The 25,605-nt window shown below is 40.2% G+C and overlaps 1 protein-coding gene across 1 annotated transcript in view; it reads left to right on the forward strand.

The window, feature by feature from the left end:
- Window positions 1-25,605, forward strand: part of LOC139168240 (cytochrome P450 2J4-like) — a 73,645-nt gene that overhangs the window by 16,568 nt on the left and 31,472 nt on the right. The window contains exons 3-4 of the mRNA XM_070753759.1: window positions 55-196; window positions 1,489-1,673. Coding sequence (XP_070609860.1) covers window positions 55-196; window positions 1,489-1,673 — 327 coding nt within the window. The remainder of the gene's footprint in view (window positions 1-54; window positions 197-1,488; window positions 1,674-25,605) is intronic.

Genomic DNA, 25,605 nt, shown 5'->3' on the forward strand with positions numbered 1-25,605 from the left:
ATGTTTGATCTATACCTGCACTCTAATGCTATTTATTTTCAACCATCTAAACAGAGCAAGAACGACCCCAGCAATACCTACGATGAAGATAATCTGGCTGAGTGCATTGTGGACTTTTTTATAGCCGGGACAGAGACCAGTGCCACCAGTTTGCAATGGGCGCTCCTTTTCATCACCAACCATCCAGATGTCCAAGGTGAGAGCTACGTAATTAAAGAGGTAGGAACCTGTGTTCTCCAGCAGGGAGTGGTAACCTGTCTTTCGATTCATACAGGGCAGAGAATGATGAGCAGCTAAAATTTAAAAAATCGCCCAAATCATCCAGTTTAGACCTTTAATGGAATCCACTTCAAGCAGGATTTGTTTATTTTTTAATATTTGAGTAGCATTAGGAGACAGATGAACAACTTCATTATTCTGTATATAGATTAGATTAGATTTATTGGATTTATATGCCGCCCCTCTCCGCAGACTCGGGGCGGCTCACAACAATAGTAAAAAACAGTACATAGTGACAAATCCAATGCCCACCAATCCAATTACAATTTTAAGTTGAGAAATTCATAAAACAATCCCAATATTTATAAAGAACAAGCACACAATCAATCAGACAGCAAACAACATGGGCAAAGGGGAGATGTTTTAGTTCCCCCATGCCTGACGGCAGAGGTGGGTTTTAAGGAGTTTACGAAAGGCAGGGAGGGTGGGGGCAATCCTAATCTCAGGGGGGAGCTGGTTCCAGAGGGTCGGAGCCGCCACAGAGAAGGCTCTTCCCCTGGGTCCCGCCAGACAACATTGTTTAGTTGACGGGACCCGAAGAAGGCCGACTCTGTAGGACCTAACTGGTCGCTGGGATTTGTGTGGCAGAAGGCGGTCCCGGAGATATTCTGGTCCGGTGCCATGAAGGGCTTTATAGGTCATAACCAACACTTTGAATTGTGACCGGAAACTGATCGGCAACCAATGCAGACTGCGGAGTGTTGGAGTAATATGGGCATACTTAGAGAGGCCCATAATTGCTCTCGCAGCTGCATTCTGCACGATCTGAATATCCAAAGAGGGAAGTGTTGTGCAGCTGATAGTGGATCCTGCTCCAGAGGAGACTTACACACTCCTGACAATTCAAATAATGTATATCTAAAGTTTTGCATTCATACCATTACTGTAGGCTGAGAAAAAAATGTGGTGCATTACTTTCTGAGCAACCCTTATAGTGGCTAGGCTAAAAAGCCAGAGGCTGTTGTGAGTTCAAGTCCCACTTTAGGAATGAAAGACAGCTGAGTGACTTTGAGCCAGTACTTCTGTCTCAGCTCAACTCAGCTCCACAGGGTTGTTGTGGGGGGCGGGGGGGGGGGGAGGAGGAGGAAGGTTTGTAGTATATGTTCATTGCCTTGAGTTATTTGTAAAAGCAATAATGGTGGGATACAGACAAACAAATAAATCGAAGTCATAGGTAAACAAAGCACTTTGTTCTTTTGTTTTTCTCAGATGAAGTATACAAGGAGATACAAAATACTTGTTCCTCGGGCTTAATTTGCTATCGGGATCGAAAGAAATTGCCCTATACCAATGCTGTGATTCATGAGATCCAGCGGATCTACTATGTCCTAAGTTTTGGTATTGCCAGAAGATGCAGGAAGGATATGAACATGCTTGGTTTTTACATTCCGAAGGTACAGATTATTTATACCATTGCTGTTCTGGTTTCTGGTAGAAGTTTAGTAATTACAAATAACTCTCATTAAATGCATCATTTCATGAATAAAGCAACTCCGTTTATTTCTCTGCTCTCTTGTACTTCAACACATATCCTTTCATATATCTTATTTTATTTATTTATTTTGTCCAATACACAATGAGGGTTTTAGTGGGTATATATCTATATACACATAGTAAAATACATGATGAAGGTTATAGAGGAGATACTCATAGTAAAATATATCTAAGAAATAATAGAAAAGAAGGTATAGTAATAGAACACATCAATGAAAGAATAGAAGAAGAGATATAGGAATAGAAGAAAGGTATAGGAGATATAGGAGAGCAATAGGACAGGGGACGGAAGGCACTCTAGTGCACTTGTACTCGCCCCCTTCTTCTACTCTATTTTTACATATTATCTTTATATATATTATTTCATGTCTATTCTCTTCCACATGTATTGTGTATTGGACAAATGAATAAATAAATAAAAATAAACACATTCCAGACATCAATCGGTTTGTTATCTCTCTCTTAGCCGCATTTCTCACATTCCTTTTCCTGCTTCACTTAGACAAGATTTATTTCCTAACTACATAGCTTTAAAAAAGACAGCAGCACTGACTAAATACAAAATACTTTGGCTTACTTAGCGTGGCGAAGGCACCTCCATATTTCTTTTCAGCAACGTTGAAACTCCACCCTTCTTCTCCACTAGCCCCCTGACATGCCAAATACCTCACTACAATATTTAACACATTCCTCTCCTTAATATCTTCTTCCAGACCTCTGTTCTCTACGTTTCTGAATTCTTCTGAATTTAGGATTAACCCACCGAGCGTCTGATTCTCCCTAAATAGATCCTGAACTCATAGCCCCATCCTGTGGCTGGCCTCCCACCTGTTCTACTACCTGTAACCCCGGGCCCCCCACTACTTCATAAACACTATCTGAATCCGAGTCCTCAATATCTTCATCATCCTCCAACTGATCAGGAGTATGTACAACCATTGCAGTCCTGTATTAAATGGAGCTTTTAAAGATATTTTTAAAAGATATTTAATAATGATATAGATACTTCATAGATACTTAGGTCTATCTTTTAGATACTTAGGAATTTCTGATACGAGACAGAATCTGAAAGGTGAGATATTCTTTTCCTTCTCCTCCCAAAATACTATTATTTGGGATGAAAGTTTAGATCCACCCCCCCAACCAATGTTGGAGATATCACATAATGCAGAGAAGTAAAATTTCCAAATATGTTATGGGAACTAACATTTCAGTCTGCTGTTCTGAAAAGAAAGATCAAAGTCCAAAGTAGAAGGGTAGGAGAGTGGGGGCGTTATGAGTCTCTGGGGGTAGTTGATTCCATAAAACCGGGGCCGCCACAGAGAAGGCCCTCCCACATGGCCCTGCCAATCAGCATTGTTTGGCCAACGGGACCTGGAGAAGGCCGACCCTGTAGGAATGCTAACAGGATCTGGATTAGTTTTATGCGTACTTGAACCTGGAATCAGAAATGTAGGAAGATGGAAAGTCGGGTTATCTGGAAGCAATCTAACATACTTTTCAAAGACACACTCCCCACCCCACCCCACCCCCAAAAAAGAGCTTGAAAATTTGGGTGCATCTTATACATAGAATGTAGCCAAAAACGCAAGGCACGGAAGAGGCGATGGTCTGTGGCAATCTCTGCAGCCTGGAATAGCTGATTGGGAGTATTCTGGGAGGCCAATCCACCCGCCAATCAGCTGTTCATGCTGAAACAAGCTGCAACAATGCGGTGAAGCTGATCTGGCTGTTTGCTATTTGCTGCAGGGACGTGTCCGGGTTTGCAGCAGAAATCACATCCAGAAAACACACGCACAAGTAACTGATTCAGCAGGATTCAATAATTTCTTTTAATATGTAATATAATGCATGAGATAAATATACACTGCTCAAAAAAAATATAAGGGAACACTTAAAAAACAGAATATAACTTCAAGTAAATCAAACTTCTGTGAAATCAAACGGTCCACCTAGGAAGCTACACTGATTGACAGTCAGGTTCACATGCTGTTGTGCAAATGGAATAGTTGTGCAAATGAAATATTCAATGAGACTATTTCATTCATTCAGACCTAGGATGTGTTATTTGAGTGTTCCCTTTATTTTTTTTGAGCAATATACAATGCCAAAAGCAGTTTTTCCAATGTGGTAGTAAATACAAGCAAAATACAAGCAGAGGAGAGGAGTTTCAAATTCAGTTTTAGTTTCACAGCAGCATGCAGCTTTAGTACAGAACAGTTGAGCTAAGCCACGTCCAGGCTCCTTGCTGTCTCCTTGTTGCCATGCAGCAAATCCTGTTTCAGTTTCCAAACAGCCCTCAATTCTCTCACTTACTGACAGGACACTAGCCAAATGAATACCGATGGATGAAATACCTGTTCTGTCGGGCTCTCTGGTAGACTCCTCCCAAAAATTCACAGGTACAAATTTCAGACACACACATGTTTGAAAATTCAAAACAATGTTCTTTATAATGAAAATGCACTTAAACTAAGCCCTCTTTTGGTATAGCAAAGAGCACTCATCTCCAAACAAACTGGTAATTTGTACAAGTCCCTTATCAGTTCTGTGATACTTAGCTTGCAGCTGTGAGGTAATTCACAGTCCTCCTTCTTTCACAAAGTGAAACACACTTTGCTCTGGTTTAGTTTCAAAGCGGGGAAAAATCAGCACACAAAAGGTCAAAGTCAGTAAAGCAGTCATGAAACACAAAGATCAGATAATCCTCCACAATGGCCAAACCCACAGGCTGCTCTTTATAGCAGCCTCACTTATTATCACAGCCCCACCCAACCACAGGTGGCCTCATTTTCTTTGATAATAACCTCTCAGTTGTTGTTGCCTATGCATTGCTCTCCGCATGCGTGGCTGTATCATTAACTCTTGTTCTGAATCCAAGGAGGAGCTAGATAATTGATCTCCTTCTGAGCTGTCTGCCACACTCTCCTCCTCCCTGTCACTCATGTCTTCTTGGTCAGAGGAGCCTTCATCAGCAGATTCCACCGGGGGCAAAACAGGCCTGCAGCATGTGGATGTCTCCCCCACATCCACAGTCCTTGGGGCAGGAGCTGGGCCAGACCTAACCACAACAAATACCGATGGAAGCAGCAGCAGATTTTTTTTTCTTATATTCCTCCCCTAAAATTAAAGTGCGTCTTATATGCCAGAGCGTCTTATACGCCAAACAACCCACTGTATTATTGTACTGTTTTTTCCTTGGTCAATAAAATAATATTGCCATGACAATTTGATGAGGATGTTGGCTGTCGCAAACACTGTAATTTCAGTCATATCCCTGAAATGCATTCTGGTTAAGAATAGAATAGTGGCACGTTTGACTTAGAAGCATTCTGATTGAGTCGATTTTTCCTTACAGGGGTCGATAATTGTACCCGATCTCCGTTCAGTTCTTCTGGATCCCATGCAGTGGGAGACCCCTGAAAAATTCAACCCCAACCATTTTTTGGACAAAGAAGGGAATTTTGTGGCGAGGGAAGAATTTCTTCCATTTGGAGCAGGTAAATGTATTTTATGCTCTAACTATTACTCCTGGTAGTAGCATAAATAACATTTTGCAGTTTCAAACCTACCTTTGGTGGTGATCGGGCAGCCTCTGAGTCCCGTTTTTGTGGTTCCGTCTGGTTTGAAAACATTATTGCTTTGGATAGGAAGGCAGTGCAGAAAGTGGTGAGGATGGCAGAAAAGATGATGATGATGATGATGATTATTATTATTAATTAGATTTGTATGCCGCCCCTCTCCGGAGACTCGGAGCGGCTCACAACAACAAAGCACAGTACAAATCCAATGATAAAAACAGTTAAAAACCCTTAATATAAAAACAGTCATACATCCCAAACAAACCATACATAAAATGGAACTGCCCGGGGGAATCAATTTCCCCATGACTGGTGGCAGAGGTGGGTTTTAAGGAGTTTGCGAAAGGCAAGAAGGGTGGGGGCCGTCCTGATCTCCAGGGGGATTTGATTCCAGAGGCTCGGGGCTGCCACAGAGAAGGCTCTTCCCCTGGGTCCCGCCAGACGACATTGTTTCATCAACGGGACCCGGAGAAGGACAACTCTGTGGGACCTAATCGGTCTCTGGGATTCGTGCGGCAGAAGGCAGTCCCGGAGATATTCTGGTCCGGTGCCATGAAGGGCTTTATAGGTCATAACCAACACTTTGAATTGTGACCGGAAACTGATGGGCAACCAATGCAGACTGCGGAGTGTTGATGTGACATAGGCATATCTGGGAAAGCCCATGATTGTTCTCGCAGCTGCATTCTGCAGGATCTGGAGTTTCCGAACACTCTTCAAAGGTAGCCCCACATAGAGAGCATTACAGTCGTCGAACCTCGAGGTGATGAGGGCATGAGTGACTGTGAGCAGTGACTCTCAGTCCAAATAGGGCCACAACTGGTGCACCAGGCGAACCTGGGCAAACGCCCCCCTCGCCACAGCCGAAAGATGGTTCTCTAATGTTAGCTGTGTATCGAGGAGGATGCCCAAGTTGTGGACCCTCTCTGAGGGGATCAGTAGTTCCCCCCAGGGTGATGGACAGACAGATAGAATTGTCCTTGGGAGATAAAACCCACAGCCACTCCGTCTTATCTGGGTTGAGTTTGAGTCTGTTGACACCCATCCAGACCCGAACAGCCTCCAGGCACTGGCACATCACTTCCACTGCTTCGTTGACTGGACATGGGGTGGAGATGTACAGCTGGGTATCATCAGCATATTGGTGATACCTCACCCCATGACTCTGGATGATCTTAAGATAAAATGTATTACAGTTGGCCCTGGATTTATAGCTATTTGTTTAGTGACCATTCGAAGGGACAACATCACAGAAAAAAGTGACTTATGACCAATCTTCACACTTAACAACCGTTGCAGGATCCTTGTGGTCAAATGCTCAAAATTCAAGTGCTTGACTACTGGCAGCAGGTATTTATGTGCAGCAGCTGCCAAAAAAGCCAACACAGTTCTAGGCTGCATTAACATAGGGAGATCACTTCAAATGTTAATACCATTTTATAAGGCCATGATAAGGCCACGCTTGGTATACTGCATTCAGTTTTGGTCACCACGATGTAAAAAGGGTATCGAGGGTCTAGAAGTTTTTGGGAAGAACAACAAAGTGGACTGGAGGCTAAAACATATGAAGAAGGATTGCAGGAATTGGGTATGTCTAGATTAATGAAAAGAAGAACTAAGGGAGACATGATAGCAGTGTTCCAATATCTCAAGGGTTGAGGAAAGAACCTTCTTGGATGAGAAGGGAAACATCTTCAGAGAAAAAACCCCCAAGAAAGTCCAGTTGCCTCCTGAAAAATGCACCTTTGGGATAATACTACATATCGAACTGCGGAACTGCAGAAAAAACAGTTGCTGCCAACCTGCCTTCCATTGAGGACCTGTATACTGCACGAGTCAAAAAGAGGGCGGGGAAAATATTTACTGACCCCTCGCATCCTGGACATTTTTTATTTATTTTTTATTTATTTTATTTTATTTTATTTATTCATTTGTCCAATACACAGTACATATGGAAGAGAATAGACATGAAGTAATATATATATAAAGATAATATGTAAAAATAGAGGAGAAGATATATGAAAGGAAGAAAATATATATGATATATGAGATAAAGGAAAGGCAATTGGACAGGGGACGAAAGGCACACTAGTGCACTTATGTACCCCCCTTACTGACCTGAAACATAAATTGTTTCAACTCCGACCCTCAAAACGTCACTACAGAGCACTGCAAACAAAGACAACTAGACACAAGAACAGTTTTTCCCTGAACGCCATCGCTCTGCTAAACAAATAATTCCCTCAACACTGTCAGACTTTCTACTAAATCTGCTTCCATTTCTACTAATTTTTTCTCATCATTCCTATCATCCTTTTCCTCCCACTTAGGACTGTGTGACTGTAACTTGCTGCTTGTATCCTAAGATTTTTATTAATACTGATTGTTTCTTCATTGCTTATTTGACCCCTATGACAATCGTTAAGTGTTGTACCCCATGATTCTTGACAAATGTGTCTTTTTCTTTTATGTACACTGAGAGCATCTGCACCAAGACAAATTCCTTTTGTGTCTAATCACACTTGGCCAATTCTATTCTATTCTATTCTATTCTATTCTTATTCTATTCTATTCTTATTCTAATCTGTTCTATTCTATTCTATTCTATTCTTATTCTCTTCTCTTCTTATTCTCTTCTATTCTTATTCTATTCTATTCTTATTCTATTCTATTCTTATTCTAATCTGTTCTATTCTATTCTATTCTATTCTATTCTTATTCTCTTCTCTTCTTATTCTCTTCTATTCTTATTCTATTCTATTCTATTATTCTATTCTATTCTATTATTCTATTCTATTCTATTCTTATTCTATTCTATTCTATCCTATTCTTATTCTATTCTATTCTTATTCTAATCTATTCTTATTCTATTCTATTCTATTCTTATTCTATTCTTATTCTTATTCTTATTCTTATTCTTATTCTTATTCTTATTCTTATTCTTATTCTTATTCTTATTCTTATTCTTATTCTTATTCTTATTCTTATTCTTATTCTTATTCTTATTCTTATTCTTATTCTTATTCTTATTCTTATTCTTATTCTTATTCTTATTCTTATTCTTATTCTTATTCTTATTCTTATTCTTATTCTTATTCTTATTCTTATTCTTATTCTTATTCTTATTCTTATTCTTATTCCTATTCTTATTCTATTCCATTCTATTCCGGTTAATTTCTTACTTGCTGCTGTCCTTTATTATCTCTTCACAGGGGCGCGTATATGTTTGGGAGAGCAGATGGCGAGAATGGAGATATTCCTTGTCTTCACCAACCTGCTGAGGAACTTCCGGTTCCAGCTGCCTAACGGAGTTCAACAATTCAGACAAGAACCTATAAGTGGACTCACAGTGCACCCCCATTCTTTTAAAGTCTGTGCTGCTCCCCGCCACAATTCCCTTCGAGAATAACCAGGCCGTGATCGTTGCTTATTTATGACTGTGAAATTCTAAATCTCTGATTGGTCATGGAACGGATCGGTTAAACGGTGTTAAGACGGCTGGCAACTTGAAAGACTGGAAACCTCACCACGGCACAGCTGCCGACAGCATTTTTCTCATCATTCCTATCATCCTTTTCCTCCCACTTAGGGCTGTATGACTGTAACTTGTTGCTTGTATCCTACATGGCAATGGACCAGATTACCTCCGGAACTGCCTGCTACCGCACGAATCCCAGCGACCGATAAGGTCCCACAGAGTTGGTCTTCTCCAGGTCCCATCGACTAAACAATGTCATTTGGTGGGCCCCAGGGGAAGAGCCTTCTCTGTGGTGGCCCCGGCCCTCTGGAACCAACTCCCCCCGGAGATTAGAACTGCCCCCACCCTCCCTGTCTTTCGTAAACTACTCAAGACTCATTTATACCGCCAGGCATGGGGGAGTTGAGATATTCCTTCCCCCTAGGCCATTACAAGTTATGCATGGTATGTCTGTGTGTATGTTTGGTTTTATAATAAGGGTTTTTAGTTGTTTTTATTATTGGATTGTACATGTTGTGTTTATTATTGTTGTTAGCCGCCCCGAGTCTACAGAGAGGGGTGGCATACAAATCCAATAAATTATTATTATTATTATTTTCCCGCTCCCTCTAAACCACAGACACTGGATTCAGGAATATCCTGATTAGTCATTCCCAGAATTGTTGCGCAGAGGATGAGGAGGCCTTCTTGTCTCTTGATGCTTTCCTTTGGAGCAAAATAATAATAATAGTGGGAGGATGGAGTTGAGATGATGGCTGACAGAGTTGGAAAGGCTATAGCAGTGATGGCAAACCTATGGCACGGGTGCCACAGGTGGCACACGGAGCCATACCTGTTGGCACGCGAGCCGTTACCCTAGCTCAGCTCCAGTGTGCATGTGTGTGCCTGCCAGCTGTTTTTCGGCTCACCCAGAGGCCCTGGGAGGGCATTCAACTAAACAATGTTGGTTGGTGGGCCCCAGGGGAAGAGCCTTCTCTGTGGCGGCCCTGACTCTCTGGAACCAACTCCCCCCCAGAGATTAGAACTGCCCCTACCCTCCTTGCCTTTCATAAACTCCTCAAAACCCACCTTTGCCGTCAGGCATGGGGGAATTGAGATATCTCCCCCGAGCCTATACAATTTATGTATGGTATGTTTGTACGTATGTCTGCTTAATAATGGGGTTTTTAAAATATTTTAAATTGTAAATTATTAGATTTATTATGAATTGTTTTATTGTGTTGTGAGCCGCCCCGAGTCTACGGAGAGGGGCGGCATACAAATCTAATAAATAAATAAATAAATAAATAAATAAATAAATAAATACATACATACATACATACATACATACATACATACATACATACATTTTCAGCTTCCGGAGAGTCTCCGGGGGGGAAGAGGGAGGGCATTTTTGCCTCTGTTGCCTAGGGATGGCAAAAAACGGGCCTACCGGGCCCACCAGAATTTGAGAAATGGACTGTTTCTGGCCTCCAGGGGGCTTTGGGGGTGGTGGTGTCAGGGGAGGCCATTTTTGCTGTTCCCAGGCATTGAATTATGGGTATAAAAGGTTCGCCATCACTGAGCTATACTCAGTCTTCACCCATTAAAGGCCTATTTTGACCTCCCATGTGGCTGCTACAAGATGACAATAGAAATGGCCACAAAGATGGTGTGCCTAGAGATACCCTTAGGGCAGGAGTAGGCAAATATGGCTCTTCTATGACTCCCAGAATTCCTGAGCCAATCATGCTAGCTCAGGAATTCTGGGAGTTGAAGTCCACCTGTCATGGAAGAGCCAAGTTTGCCTACCCCAGTCTCAGGGGAATTGTCTATGACAAGCCTGGTCAAAATGGCGTCCCATGGTGCAGGTCCATCATGTGCAGGCCACACGCACCCCAGCTCCACAAAGGCAAAAAACCCATCATGATGCATCATGATATGTTACGTGACGCGGTCTAGTTTGACACCTGTGGTTTGTGGAGCTTCTCAGTGATCCAGGTCATGCGTGTACTAAAGGTTTGTTTTTTTTCAAAAGGCAATTGGAAATTTTTTTTTCCGCCATGAAGACATTTCACTTCTCATTTTCAGTTCTGACAATGTTGGAAGATGGGAGGATGTGTATGATTTGCAGTCATCTGGCCGTTAGTATTCTTTCTGAGAGTCGCTGTCCAGTCGCCTTTTGGAAAAGGACCTTTGGGAAATTGTTCTCACCAGAGAGTGGGGAACACTTATTTTTTAAAATTTATTTATTTATTTTGTCCAATACATAATACACATTGAAGAGAAAGATATGTAATAATATTAGTAAAGAAAAGAATAGAAGAAAAGATATAAAAGAATAGGTGAACATATTTGAAAGGAAGAAAAGATAAATGAGATAAGGAGAGACAATTGGACAGGGGACGGAAGGCACACTGGTGCACTTATGCACGCCCCTTACTGACCTCTAAGGAACCTGGAGAGGTCAATCGTGAATAGTCTAAGGGGAAAATGTTGGGGGCTAGGGGTTGACACTACTGAGTCAGGTAATGAGTTCCACGCTTCGACAACTTGGTTGCTGAAGTCATATTTTTTACAGTCAAGTTTGGAGCGGTTAATATTAAGTTTGAATCTGTTGCGTGCTCTTGTGTTGTTGCGATTGAAGCTGAAATAGTCATTGACAGGTAGAACGTTGCAGCATATGCTTGGATGATAGGACTAACTGGGGAGAGTTAGTCCAATCCCCTAAAGCAGTGGTGGCAAACCCATGGCACAGGTGCCACAGGTGGCCCGTGAGAGCCATATCTGGTAGCACATGAGCTGTTGCCCTAGCTCAGCTCCAACATGCATGTGTGCTGGCCAACTGATTTTGGCTCACATAGAGTCTCCGGGAGGGCGTTTTTTACTTCCCGAGAACCTCTGGGGGGGGATGGGGGAAGGTGTTTTTACCCTCCTTCAGCTCCAGTGAAGCCTTTGGAGCCTGGGGAAGGCAAAACACAAGCCTACTGGTCCCACCAGAAGTTGGGAAACAGAGGACCTCCAGAGGGGCAGGGGAAGCTGTTTTCGCCCTCCCCAGGCATTGAATTATGGGTGTGGGCACTCGTTTATGCGTGATAGCGTGCACCCATGCTCTTTCAGCACCCAAGGAAAAAAAGGTTTGCCATCACTGCCCAAAAGTCTAATTGGGTCTGCCGAGCTAAATGCAACTCTATCAGAGTTAATGAGCTGGGTCAATTGATCTAATTTTTGCATGCCCGCCATCTTCCCTCAACCAGTTGCCCGTGATATGGAAACAGGGCTGTATTTAGGGTTCGAATAAATCAATGTCACTCAGAGTGCATCCAGAGGACCAGATAGACAATGTAATCAACAGGACTTCCTTCCACGCTGAGAACAATTTGTGGCTTATTTGGTCACCGGGTGCCTGGGGAAAGGACGTCACCAGTCCTGTTTGGTCATTTTATAATCACGATGGTGATTGTTTTTAAGCTAATTTTCTTCAGGTGAAGAAGATACGATCTCATTTCTGAATTTGAGAAATTTGGGAAAGAATTTTGAAATGTAGCCTTACAATCTCAGGCATATGATCTAGACATAAGATTCAAATAATTTCCCTACCGGTTCGCCCAGCACCAACAATGAGAGCTCTCTCACTTATTTTTTATTTTTACTTTATTTATTCATTTGTCCAATACACAATACATATGGAAGAGAATAGACATGAAGTAATACATATAAAGATAATATGTAAAAATAGAGGAGAAGACGTATGAAAGGAAGAAAATATAGATACAGGAAAGACAATTGGACAGGGGACGAAAGGCACACTAGTGCACTTATGTACGCCCCTTACTGACCTCTTAGGAATCTGGAGAGGTCAATCGTGGAGAGTCTAAGGGAGAAATGTTGGGGTTTAGGGGTTGACACTATTGAGTCCGGTAATGAGTTCCACGCTTCGACAACTCGATTGTTAAAGTCATATTTTTTACAGTCAAGTTTTATGCATGGTATGCTTGTGTTGTATGTTCTTTTAAATAATGGGGTTTAGATATTTTTAAATATTAGATTTGTTTTCTGTTTATTGTTTTATTATTGTTGTGAGCCGCCCCAAGTCTGTGGAGAGGGGTGGCATACAAATCTAATAAATAATAATAATAATAATAATAAATAATTTTTTTGCCTCTTCTTAAGAACCAGGAAATTTGAGAGCGGCACAAAGGCCCGGCCAGTTTCCTGCCCTTCTGCCTTTAATCCCGGCTATCTTGAGCTTTTCTGGGCTGCCAGAGGAGCCTTAAGGAGGCTTTGGCAGTCCAGAGCAAACGAAGCATTTTCGTTTCTCTAGGCACTTGGAGAGGGACTAAATCTCTGCCAGCGCCCAGAGAAAAAACACTCTCCCTTTGCTCTGGGCAGTGACTGTCCTCCTTTTCTTCTTCCTCCTCCTCCCACCCAAATTCCAAGCTTTTCTTTCTTTCCTAAGGGGTTTGCACGCATTATTTGCTTTTACATTGATTCCTATGGGAAAAATTGTTTCGTCTTACAAACTTTTCTATTTAAGAACCTGGACATGGAATGAATTAAGTTCGTAAGTAGAGGTACCACTGTATTTGAATATCTTTTCCATGCCCTTCGTTGCTGCCCTATTAAAATACTTTCCTGCAGCATTTTCCTTTACTGATGACAGCAGATTAAAAAAACACATCTACCTCTTTTATTTCAACACTTTCCTTATCTTTATTACAGGCTTAGAGTCAGAGAACATAGTATGCATTAAATATGTTTATCAGATAAATAAATGCATACACATATAATCTATGTATATAATTAATAGTAATCATAAAATATAATCACAGCAGTAGTAACCCAAATAATAACAATAGCCAAGATAGTTATATCTGAGATGAACAGAATAATAAAAACCCAGCAACCTAAATACACCAGAGTCCAGGTCAGAAAGAAGAAACAATAAATAAGTTTCCATTTATTTATTTTTATTTATTAATTGGCCTTTTATGCCGCCCCACTCCGAGGATGAATATATTTTATTGAACACAAAAATATGTAACCCTTCCCTGATGCAGAGCTGAAGGGATTGGATACTGTAGCCTAGAGGATAATTCTCTGCCTTACAAGGCAAAGGTTGCAGGTTCAAGTCCCAGTGGGTATGGCTAGCTGATGAGGCCAAAATAAGGCCGAAATAGATCTATCCTAGTCTCCTTTAATTTTCAAAAATTCAGCAAAAAACATGTGACATATATAGGGCGAACACAGAACAAGGACAGAAGCACCAGGCTGAAGATGACGAGTGGGACCTTGTCGAAACTTCGCCAGAAATTTCCAAATCCTACACGGGAAGAAACCCGAATATACCAAGACCGTCATAGGACAAGGACAGAAACACCAGCCTGAAGATGACGAGTGAGACCTCGTCAAAACGTTGCCAGAAATTTCCAAATCCTACACGGGAAGAAACCCGAATATACCAAGACCGTCATATATATATTCATATTTTATTCATTTTTTTAAAAAAAGAAAGATTAAAAACTCACAATCCAAAAAGAGCTTGACAGATTTGAAGGAGCTGCTGATTCAGTTCTACAGAGGAATCATTGAGTCTGTCATCTGCACCTCTATAACTGTCTGGTTTGGTGCTGCAACCCAACAAGACCGACACAGACTTCAGCAGATAATCAGAACTGCAGAATAAACAATGGCTGCCAACCTGCCTTCCATTGACGACCTGTATACTGCACGAGTCAAAAAGAGGGCGGGTAAAATATTTACTGACCCCTCACATCCTGGACACAAATTGTTTCAACTCCTACCCTCAAAACGTCGCTACAGAGCACTGCACACCAAGACAACTAGACACAAGAACAGTTTTTCCCCGAACGCCATCACTCTACTAAACAAATAATTCCCTCAACACTGTCAGACTTTCTACTAAATCTGCACTTCTATTCTACTAGTTTTTCTCATCATTCCTATCACCCATTTCCTCCCATGTTGACTGTATGACTGTAACTTGTTGCTTATATCCTAAGATTTTTATTAATATTGCTTCTTCATTGCTTATTTGACCCCTATGACAATCATTAAGTGTTGTACCACATGATTCTTGACAAATGTATATTTTATTTTATGTACGTTGAGAGCATATGCACCAAGACAAATTCCTTATGTGTCCAATCACACTTGGCCAATAAAATTCTATTCTATTCTATCTATCTATCTTATGCAACAACATGCAATTTAATGTGATGAAAAGCAAGGTTTTTACACCTGGGCAGGTAAAACCAAAGTTATAAGTACGTAAGGTGAAACCTGGCTCAAAAAGTGTTTGAGAGGGATCTTGGAGACCTAATTGACGATTGGTTAAATATGAGTCGACAGTGTGTAGCCGCAGCCAAAAAAGCTATTACAATTCTTTGTCACTTTATGATTTTTGGTTTTGATGATTATAGAAGAGATTACAGAAATAAAGGAGTTACGTTTTACCTTAGATTAATATGGCAACTAGAGGTAACATGATATGCCATACACTTAAAAATATGTTGCTCAAAAAAATAAAGGGAACACTCAAAAACACATCCTAGATCTGAATATGAATGAAATATTCTCATTTAATACTTTGTTCTGTACAAAGTTGAATGTGCTGACAACATGGGAAATGTATTGTCAATCAGTGTTGCTTCCTAAGTGGACAGTTTGATTTCACAGAAGTTTGATTTACTTGGAGTTATATTGTGTTAAGTGTTCTCTTTATTTTTTTGAGCAGTATACAGTATATAGAAACATAGAAGATTGACGTCACAATTCAAAGTGTTGGTTATAGAAACATAGAAGACTGACAGCAGAAAAAGACCTCATGGTCCATCTAGTCTGTCCTTATACTGTTTCCTGTATTTTATCTTAGGACGGATCTATGTTTATCCCAGGCATGCTTAAATTCAGTTACTGTGGATTTACCAACCACGTCTGCTGGAACTTTGTTCCAAACATCTACTATTCTTTCAGTAAAATAATATTTTCCCACGTTGCTTCTGATCTTTTCCCCAACTAACCTCAGATTGTGCCCTCTTGTTCTTGTGTTTACTTTCCTATTAAAAACACTTCTCTCCTGAACCTTTTGACATATTTAAATGTTTCGATCATGTCTCCCACTTTCCCTTCTGTCCTCCAGACTATACAGATTGCTCTGTTATAAATTTAAGTTTTAATCTAAGATTAAAACGTAACTCCCTTCTTTCTTTAATTTTTCTGTTATCATCAAAACCATAAATCATAAAGTCATTTTTTTCCTATTTCATGCAAAAAAGTCTATAGGCGTTTTCAGTCAACACACTGATAATGTGTGTGTGCTTTGATTGGTGGTTTAGACATCTTGACAAGTCCCATCATCTCCACCAACCATTGTGTGTAGTCATTGTGTGTAGTGTTGAATGCTTCAATCTTTCTGCACACAGTAATTTATTTTATTTTATTTATTTATTCTTTGTCCAATATACAATACATATGAAAGAAAATAGACATTAAGTAATATATGTAAAGATAGAAAGTAAGAAAGAAGAGAAGTAGAAGGGAAGGAGAGAAAATATATGATATATGAGATAAGGAAAGACAATTGGACAGGGGACGATAGGCACATCAGTGCACTTATGTATGCCCCTTACTGGCCTCTTAGGAACCTGGAGAGGTCAATCGTGGAGAGTCTAAGGGAGAAATGTTGGGGGCTGGGGGCTGACACCACTGAGTCCGGCAATGAGTTCCACGCTTCGACAACTCGATTGTTAAAGTCATATTTTTTACAGTCAAGTTTGGAGCGGTTAATATTAAGTTTGAATCTGTTGCATGCTCTTGTGTTGTTGCGGTTGAAGCTGAAGTAGTCATTGACCGGTAGGACGTTGCAGCATATGATCTTGTGGGCAATACTTAAATCGTGTTTTAGGCACCGCAGTTCTAAGCTTTCAAGATCCAGGATAGTTAGTCTATTTTCGTAAAGTATTCTGTTTCGAGTGGAGGAGTGAAGGGCTCTTCTGGTGAAATACCTTTGGACGTTTTCGAGAGTGTTGATGTCTGAGATGTGGTGTGGGCTCCAGACAGATGAGCTGTATTCGAGAATGGGTCTGGCATAGGTTTTGTAGGCTCTAGTCAGTAGTGAGAGATTGCCAGAGCAGAAGCTACGTAGGATCAGGTTAACAACTCTGAAAGCCTTTTTGGCGATATTGTTGCAGTGGGCTTTAGCACTTAGTACAAAAACTATGACGAAAATCTTAAAAAAAGCTATCTGGGTTGGTGGGATTGATGACATAGGATCTAATGAATAGAGGCACTAGATTACCTAACCCAGCAAGGTTGAGAAACCAGTTTAGTTTTAATGAGGTGTTATAAAGAATTATGCTGCTTGCTGATTATATCAGCTGATTATATAATTAAAGGAAGTTCTCTATGTAAACAAAGATCCTTTATCACACTATGAATGTCAATCACTCATTACTGTAATTATAGAGGTGTCATCCTCACTATGAATAGCTACCGGCATGGACTGTATATGTCACACTGAAATGAACACCTTATATTTTTTTGGTTTTTGAACATAAAATAAGATGAAGTGAGCCAATCTGGATAGAACTTCAGGTATATTAGGTAATTTTATTTTTTAAATGCTTTAGAAACAGAGAAGACTGACGGCAGAAAAAGACCTCATGGTCCATCTAGTCTGCCCTTATACTATTTTCTGTATTTTATCTTAGGATGGATATATGTTTATCCCAGGCATGTTTAAATTCAGTTACTGTGGATTTACCAACCACGTCTGCTGGAAGTTTGTTCCAAGGATCTACTACTCTTTCAGTCAAATAATATTTTCTCATGTTGCTTTTGATCTTTCCCCCAACTAATGCTTCGTTATGAAATTGTAGTTTCACTTGGACCAAAGGTCGAATACAAAATGCTATAGGTAATCCTTGACGTACAACCAGGGTGGGGAATTTGTAGTGGGTAGGACATTTTATTCTATTCTATTTTTTATTCTATTTTTAAATTTACCTATTCTGATTTTATGTATGGTGGGACTGGTCTCTGGGTGTCACACAACTTTCGTTGCCAATGACAACTGGTTGTTTTGACAATGACAATAAATTTATTATTATTATTATTATTATTATTATTATTATTATTATTATTATCATTATTATTATGTCAGTACAACACAGCAAATGAGATCACTATGCTGGATTTCGTATTTCATCCCCAGTCGGGCGCTTCCCAAGCACCTAGGACTACGTGATGTAGCGGCGAATTATGTTTCCCGATCCCAGTAAAACAGCCTTTTGCAATTGACAGATGGAGATTTTGTCAATTCCAATGGTTTTCAAATGTCCGCTGAGATCCTTTGGCACTGCGCCCAGCGTGCCAAGTACCACTGGGACCACTTTCACTGGCTTATGCCAGAGTCGTTGCAGCTCGATTTTTAGATCTCCGTATTTCACTAATTTCTCTAGCTGCTTCTCCTCAATTCTGTTGTCTCCTGGGATTGCATATTATTATTATTATTATTATTATTATTATTATTATTATTATTATTATTATTATAATTGAGCCTCAAATCTCTGTTGCTAAGCCCCATTTCCTGACCTTTTTTATCACACTTACAGTGAATAGAGGTGGGGCAGTGGTTAGACAGTAACACTGCATGCTCCTTCAGCTATCTGCTAGCTGTAGTTCAGCAGTTCAAATCTCACCACGGGCTCAAGGTTGACTCAGCTGTCCATCCTTCCCAGGTGGGTCAAATGAGGACCCAGATTGTTGGGGGCAGTATGCTGATTCTGTAAACTGCTTAGAGAGGGCGGTAAAAGCACTACGAAGTGATAGATAAGTCTAAATTCTATTGCTATTGCTGGTTCTTAAGTTAGTAACACAATTGTTAAGTGAATCTGGCTTCCCTATTGACTTTGCTTGTCAGGAGATTGCAAAAAGTGATCAAATAAACCTGGGACACCACAACCATCATGAATGTGAGCCAAGCATCCGATTTCTGGTCATGTGACCATAGGTATGCTGTAATGGTTGTAAATTATTTTCCCCCCGTTTTGTTGTATCCTTTGAACAGTCATTAAAAATGATTGTAAGTCAGAGGGGGGGGGGGTTTGGGGGTTAGCAGGGGTTCGGGAGAACCTCTAGCTAAGATTCTGTGCAGTATGGAGAAGCCCCAAATCCCACTCCTGTTTCCGGCCTCTAGAGAGCCTCTGGAGCCTGGAGAGGCTGTTTCTGGAAACTAATCAAAGAGAGAAGCAACTTGGAATTAAGGAAAAACTTCCTAACAGTGACCCGTGGAACAGCTTGCCTCCAGAAGTTATGGGTGCTCCATCACTGGAAGTTTTTAAGTAGACACTGGACAGTCACTTCTCTGAAATAGAATAATAGAGTTGGAAGGGACCTTGGAGATCTTCTAGTCCAACTCCCTGCTTAGGAAGGAAACCCTACACCACTTCAGAAAAATGGTTATGCATTATGTTCTTAAAAACATCCAGTGTTGGAACATTCACAACTTCCAGAGGCAAGTTGTTCCACTGGTGAATTGTCACCACCAATAACACAACTACTCTCCAAAAAGACCTTGACGCTGTTTCTGAGTGGTCTAACACATGGCAACTCCAAATCTCAACTAGCAAATGCTCTGTCCTACACATTGGGAAAAAGAATCTTAACTCCAAATACGAACTGAATAATCAAATTATCACAGATAATCCCCACTCGGTTAAAGACCTTGGTATCACTGTTCCCTAGGCTGCGCGCGTGAGCGCGCGCGCACCCCAAAATACTGCCCCGCGTGCCCTTTTCCATGGGCGCGCAGTCCCCATCCCCCTGCGAACGGCGGGGGCGGGCGCGGGCAGTAGAAGGGAGCCGCGGCCGCCCCTGCCTCTCCATGGTGCCTTTGGCCCTCTCGCGCTCCTGGCCTCTTGGCCCTGCCCCCCGCCCACCCGCCCACCGTTCGCCCGCCCGCCGTTCGCCCAGCCGCTCGCTCACCGCTCGCCCATTCGCCCGCCCGCCCGCTCGCCGCCCGCTCCACCTCTCTTTCTCCTCTGCTGCAAGAGAGGCGGGACAGGCATTCTCCAGAGGCTGGTGGGTGCACGGGCTGGCGCGCGCTCTTCCCATCTCCCTGTCTGCGCGCCCGCCCGAAACAGAGCGAAGGGTTTTCTTATTTTGAATGTTCCGAGCGGGTGGGCTGGCAGAGAAAGTGAGAAAGAGAGTGAGAGAGAAAGAGGGGGGAGAGCAAGAGATAGCAAGAGAGAGAGAAAGAGTGAGAGAAAGAAAACAAGAGAGGGAAAGTGAGAAAAAGAGAGAGAGCAAGAGGGGGAGAGATAGAGAAAGAGAGAGAAGGAAAGAAAGAAAGAGATGAGAGAGGGAGGAAGAGAGTGTGAGAGAGGAAGAAAGCAAGATAGAGAAAGAGAGTGAGAAAGAAAGAAAGAAAGAGATGAGAGAGGAAGGAAGAGAGTGAGAGAGAGGAAGAAAGCAAGATAGAGAAAGAGAGAGAAAGAAAGAAAGAAAGAAAGATGAGAAAGGAAGGAAGAGAGTGAGAGAGAGGAAGAAAGAGAGAGAGAGAAGAGTGGAAGGAAGAGAGAGAGAAATGATAGAAAAAAGGGGAGAAAAAAGAGAAATGAGAAAATGATTGAGGCGGAGAATGACAGGAAAGAGATAGAAACAGAGAGAGAAGTGACTCTTGATTTAAAACATAGGGTAAAAGCACTTAAATAATAACAGAGAAAGAAACCCAGCCCTCACCTGTTTTTATTAATAGTTTTGCTGGTTGTTTTAGTTTTAATAGTAATGGATTTTGGGTTTTTTTAATTATTAATTTCTTTTAATAAAAAAAGATAAGATTGATTGATTGATTGATTGATTGATTGATTGATTGATTGATTTATACTTCTATGCCGCCCAGTCCCAAAGGGACTGTCGCTCAGACACTATACTTTTCCGCCCACACCGAAAAAAAATTAGAGGGAACATTGCTTGGTATACTAATAACAAAAGATTTAAGTGCCAAAGCCCACTGCAACAATATAGCCAAGAAGGCTTCAAGAGTTGTAAACCTAATCCTACGTAGCTTCTGCTCTGGCAATCTCACACTACTTACCAGAGCTTACAAAACTTTTGCCAGACCCATCCTCGAATACAGCTCATCTGTTTGGAACCCATATCGCATCTCAGACATTAACACCCTTGAAAATGTCCAAAGGTACTTCACCAGAAGAGCCCTTCACTCCTCCACTCGAAATAGAAGACCCTATGAGACTAGACTTTCAATCCTGGGCCTAGAAAGTTTAGAACTAAGACGCCTTAAACAAGATCTAAGTATTGCTCACAAGATCATATGCTGCAATGTCCTGCCTGTCGGTGACTACTTCAGTTTCAACCACAACAACACAAGAGCACACAACAGATTTAAACTTAATATTAACCGCTCCAAACTTGACTGTAAAAAATATGACTTCAGTAACCGAGTTGTCGAAGCGTGGAACTCATTACAGGACTCCATAGTGTCATCCACAAACCCCCAACACTTTACCCTTAGATTATCTACGGTTGACCTATCCAGATTCCTAAGAGGTCAGTAAGGGGCGAGTACAAGTGCACTAGAGTGCCTTCCGTCCCCTGTCCTATTGCTCTCCTATATGTCCTATACCTTTCTTTTATTCCTATATCTCTTCTTCTATTCTTTCATTGATATGTTCTATTACTATATCTTCTTTTCTATTATTTCTTAGATATATTTCACTATGAGTATCTCCTCTATAACCTTCATCATGTATTTTACTATGTGTATATAGATATATACCCACTAAAACCCTCATTGTGTATTGGACAAAATAAATAAATAAATAAATAAATAAATAAATAAATAAATAAATAAATAAATAAATAAATAAATAAATAAATAAATAAATAAATAAATAAAATAGTTCTAGGTTGCTTCTCCTTAGTTTCTTGACCTGCTTTCAGGTGCTTTGGAGAATAGTTTGACTTTGTCTTCTTTGTGGTAACACCTGAGATATTGAAACACTGCTATAATGTCTCCTTTAGTTCTTCTTTTCATTAAACTAGACATACCCAATTTTAGTAACAGTTCTATATATGTTTTAGCCTCCAGTTCCCTAATCCTCTTTGTTGCTCTTCTCGGCACTCTTTCTAGAGTCTCAACATATTTTTTTACATCGTGGTGACCAAAATTGGATGCAGTATTTCAAGTGTGGCCTTACCAAGGGCTTATAAAGTGAAATTAACACTTCCTGTGATCTTGACATGGTATAAGGTTGGAAGACCCTTTCATCTCTATTCCGACTGGTTGATTGACATCCTATGAATATTGGCGCAAAAGCAGATGAAGGAAAAATTAATGTTGGAATGCGGATGAGATGGTTTTTATGGAATTCTTGGCAACAATGGTCAAGAATGAAAAACCGGGCTGATAATTCCGTTGAACCAGGAGTTCAAGCCAGGAATGTAGGCAACCTGGAAGATCCAACCAAGTTATTTTTGGTGAAGATGTTGGTTCAGGAATGCATTAGGTTGGGGACGAAAAATGTCTCTGGGGGTGATGGGTGTGCTTATCTGCAGTGAGTCATGAAAGGAAGAGGTTGAGATGTTTCTCAGGGGTTTGGAATGTTATGTGTCATAGCCATAAAGTTGCACAGATTTGAGCCTTTTAAAATAGAATAGAATAGAATTCCTCATTCCTTACAGAATATCCTACGAAAATAGACTATCTGTCCTGGGTCTTGAAAGCTTAGAATTGCGGTGCCTAAAACACGATTTGAGTATTGCCCACAAGATCATATGCTGCAATGTCCTTCCGGTCAACGACTACTTCAGCTTCAACCGCAACAACACAAGAGCATGCAACAGGTTCAAACTTAATATTAACCGCTCCAAACTTGACTGTAAAAAATATGACTTTAACAATCGAGTTGTCGAAGCGTGGAACTCATTACCGGATTCAATAGTGTCAACTCCCAACCCCCAACACTTCTCCCTTAGACTCTGCACGATTGACCTCTCCAGGTTCCTAAGAGGCCAGTAAGGGGCGTAGATAAGTGCACTGATGTGCCTATCGTCCCCTGTCCAATTGTCTTTCCTTATCTCATATATCATATATATTCTCTCCTTATCTATCTATCTATCTATCTATCTATCTATCTATCTATCTATCTATCTATATTATATATATATATATCATATATATTCTCTCCTTATCTCTTATATTATATATATTCTCTCCCTCCCATCTACTTCTCTTCTTTTTACTTTCTATCGTTATATATATTACTTAATGTCTATTCTCTTCCATATGTATTGTATATTGGACAAAGAATAAATAAATAAATAAATAAAAATTATTGGCCAAGTGTGACTGGGCACACATGGAATTTATCTTGGTGCAGATGCTCTCAGCGTACATAAAAGAAAAAGATTTGTCAAGAATCATGTGGTACAACACTTAATGATTGTCATAGGGGTCAAATAAGCAATGAAGAAACAATCAATATTAATAAAAATCTTAGGATACAAGCTTTGATATATAATGATATAGTTTTGCGAAAATGTCACCAAATTGCTTTTGACAGGCAGAAGAGGGCTCCAGAAGATATGAACGCACATAGAAACAAAACATATTTTAATTAATAGGGATTATTTGAGCACCGCAGAAGGCTTAATTTATTTTTGTGTATGAACTTGTAACAAACTGGTAAAAAATGACAGCAATTCCTATACCAGGAGAGGCTCCTTTGAGTCCTTAAACTTCAGCTTGCTTTTCTAAACACCTAATTTGGTTGTGCTGAGCAATCTGCTAAGGATTGGGTAAAATATCCAAAAAGTAAAGCAAATTTTCATTTGAGTACAGCAATCCACAGAGTTTAACCTAACTAGCTATTATCCCAATGGGTTGGGAGGGGCTGCAAGAGCTGATCTATTTCAACCGATAAAAACTTCTGAAGAAAACCACAGCGTTTCTTCCTACAAACTCTGTTTTGATGTCAGGAATTCACTTTGAAATTACAATCAATTGCATATCAGCCTATCTCTTGGGCTCCCTTGTGTTTATCCAAATTAGTGGTGATCAGGGACAAATAAGCAAAACTATTTGAAGGAAAATGCTGGGAAGATTTTGTTTTCATTATTTTAAAATTTAATTCAAATGTTCTACCAGTGCTTACATCTGAATTTATTTATTTATTTTTTATTTATTTATTTGGTCCAATACACAATGAGGGTTTTAGTGGGTCTATATCTATATACACATAGTAAAATACATGATGAAGGTTATAGAGGAGATACTCATAGTAAAATATATCTAAGAAATAATAGAAAAGAAGGTATAGGAATAGAACATATCAATGAAAGAATAGAAGAAGAGATATAGGAATAGAAGAAAGGTATAGGAGATATAGGAGAGAAATAGGACAGGGGACGGAAGGCACTCTAGTGCACTTGTACTCACCCCTTACTGACCTCTTAGGAATCTGGATAGGTCAACCGTAGATAATCTAAGGGTAAAGTGTTGGGGGTTTGGGGATGACACTATGGAGTCCGGTAATGATTTCTATGCTTCGACAACTCGGTTATTGAAGTCATTTCGGTGAAATCACATTCACCATCATCAGGCTGAAGTTTCAAGCTTCGTGCTGTTGTAAAATGGATCCATTTTACAACAGCACAAAGCTTGAAACTTCAGCCTGATGATGGTGAATGTGATTTCACCAAAACGGCGCATAGACATGCAAAATATTACACAGGGCAAAACCCGAACTCAGAACAATCTACATACATATACCCGTGAAAATTTACGAAAAGAAATATATATATATATATATATATATATATATATATATATATATATATATATGTTAAAATGTTTTCAGCTGTTTTCACATACAGAATATAGTTGTCGGCTATAAATATATTAACTGCCTTGTAGTGGTCCTGGGTTGGGCCTAGAGGCAAAAAGGAGCTGTGACGTTCCTTAAATACACCAGGGTGATCCGACTTAAGAAAAATATATATATATATATATATATATATATATATATATATATATATATATATATATGAATGATGAGGCAGCAGCCATCTCGATCACCGGAACATAGAAACTTTAATAAAACCACTTAGCTTTCGTTAGCGTGCTGCTAACTTCGTCAGAGTATTAAAATGCCATGGGAGACACATACCTGGAACTCGCATTTTTAGGACTATTCTTGATATATATATATACACACACACACACACACACACACACACACAAATATGTAACCCTTCCCTGGTGCAGAGCTGAAGGGATTGGATACTGTAGCCTAGAGGATAATTCTCTGCCTTACAAGGCAAAGGTTGCAGGTTCAAGTCTCAGTGTGTGTGGCTAGCTGATGAGGCCAAAATAAGGCTAAAATAGATCTATGCTAGTCTCCCTTAATTTTCAAATTCAGCAAAAAAACATGTGACACACACATATATATAAAATCTACAAAAACATATATATATATACACTGCTCAAAATAATAAAGGGAATACTCAAATAACACATCCTAGATCTGAATGAATGAAATATTCTCATGGAATACTTTGTTCTGTACAAAGTTGAATGTGCACAACAGCAGGTGAAATTGATTGTCAACCAGTGTTGCTCCCTAAGTGGACAGTTTGATTTCACAGAAGTTTGATTTACTTGGAGTTATATTGTGTTGTTTAAGTGGTCCTTTTATTTATTTGAGCAGTGTATATAAGGCAGACTGATTAGGTTCAAACCCCAGTAACGGT

Source organism: Erythrolamprus reginae, chromosome 5 (genome assembly GCF_031021105.1).
Source record: "Erythrolamprus reginae isolate rEryReg1 chromosome 5, rEryReg1.hap1, whole genome shotgun sequence".
Taxonomy (NCBI): Eukaryota; Metazoa; Chordata; class Lepidosauria; order Squamata; family Dipsadidae; genus Erythrolamprus; species Erythrolamprus reginae.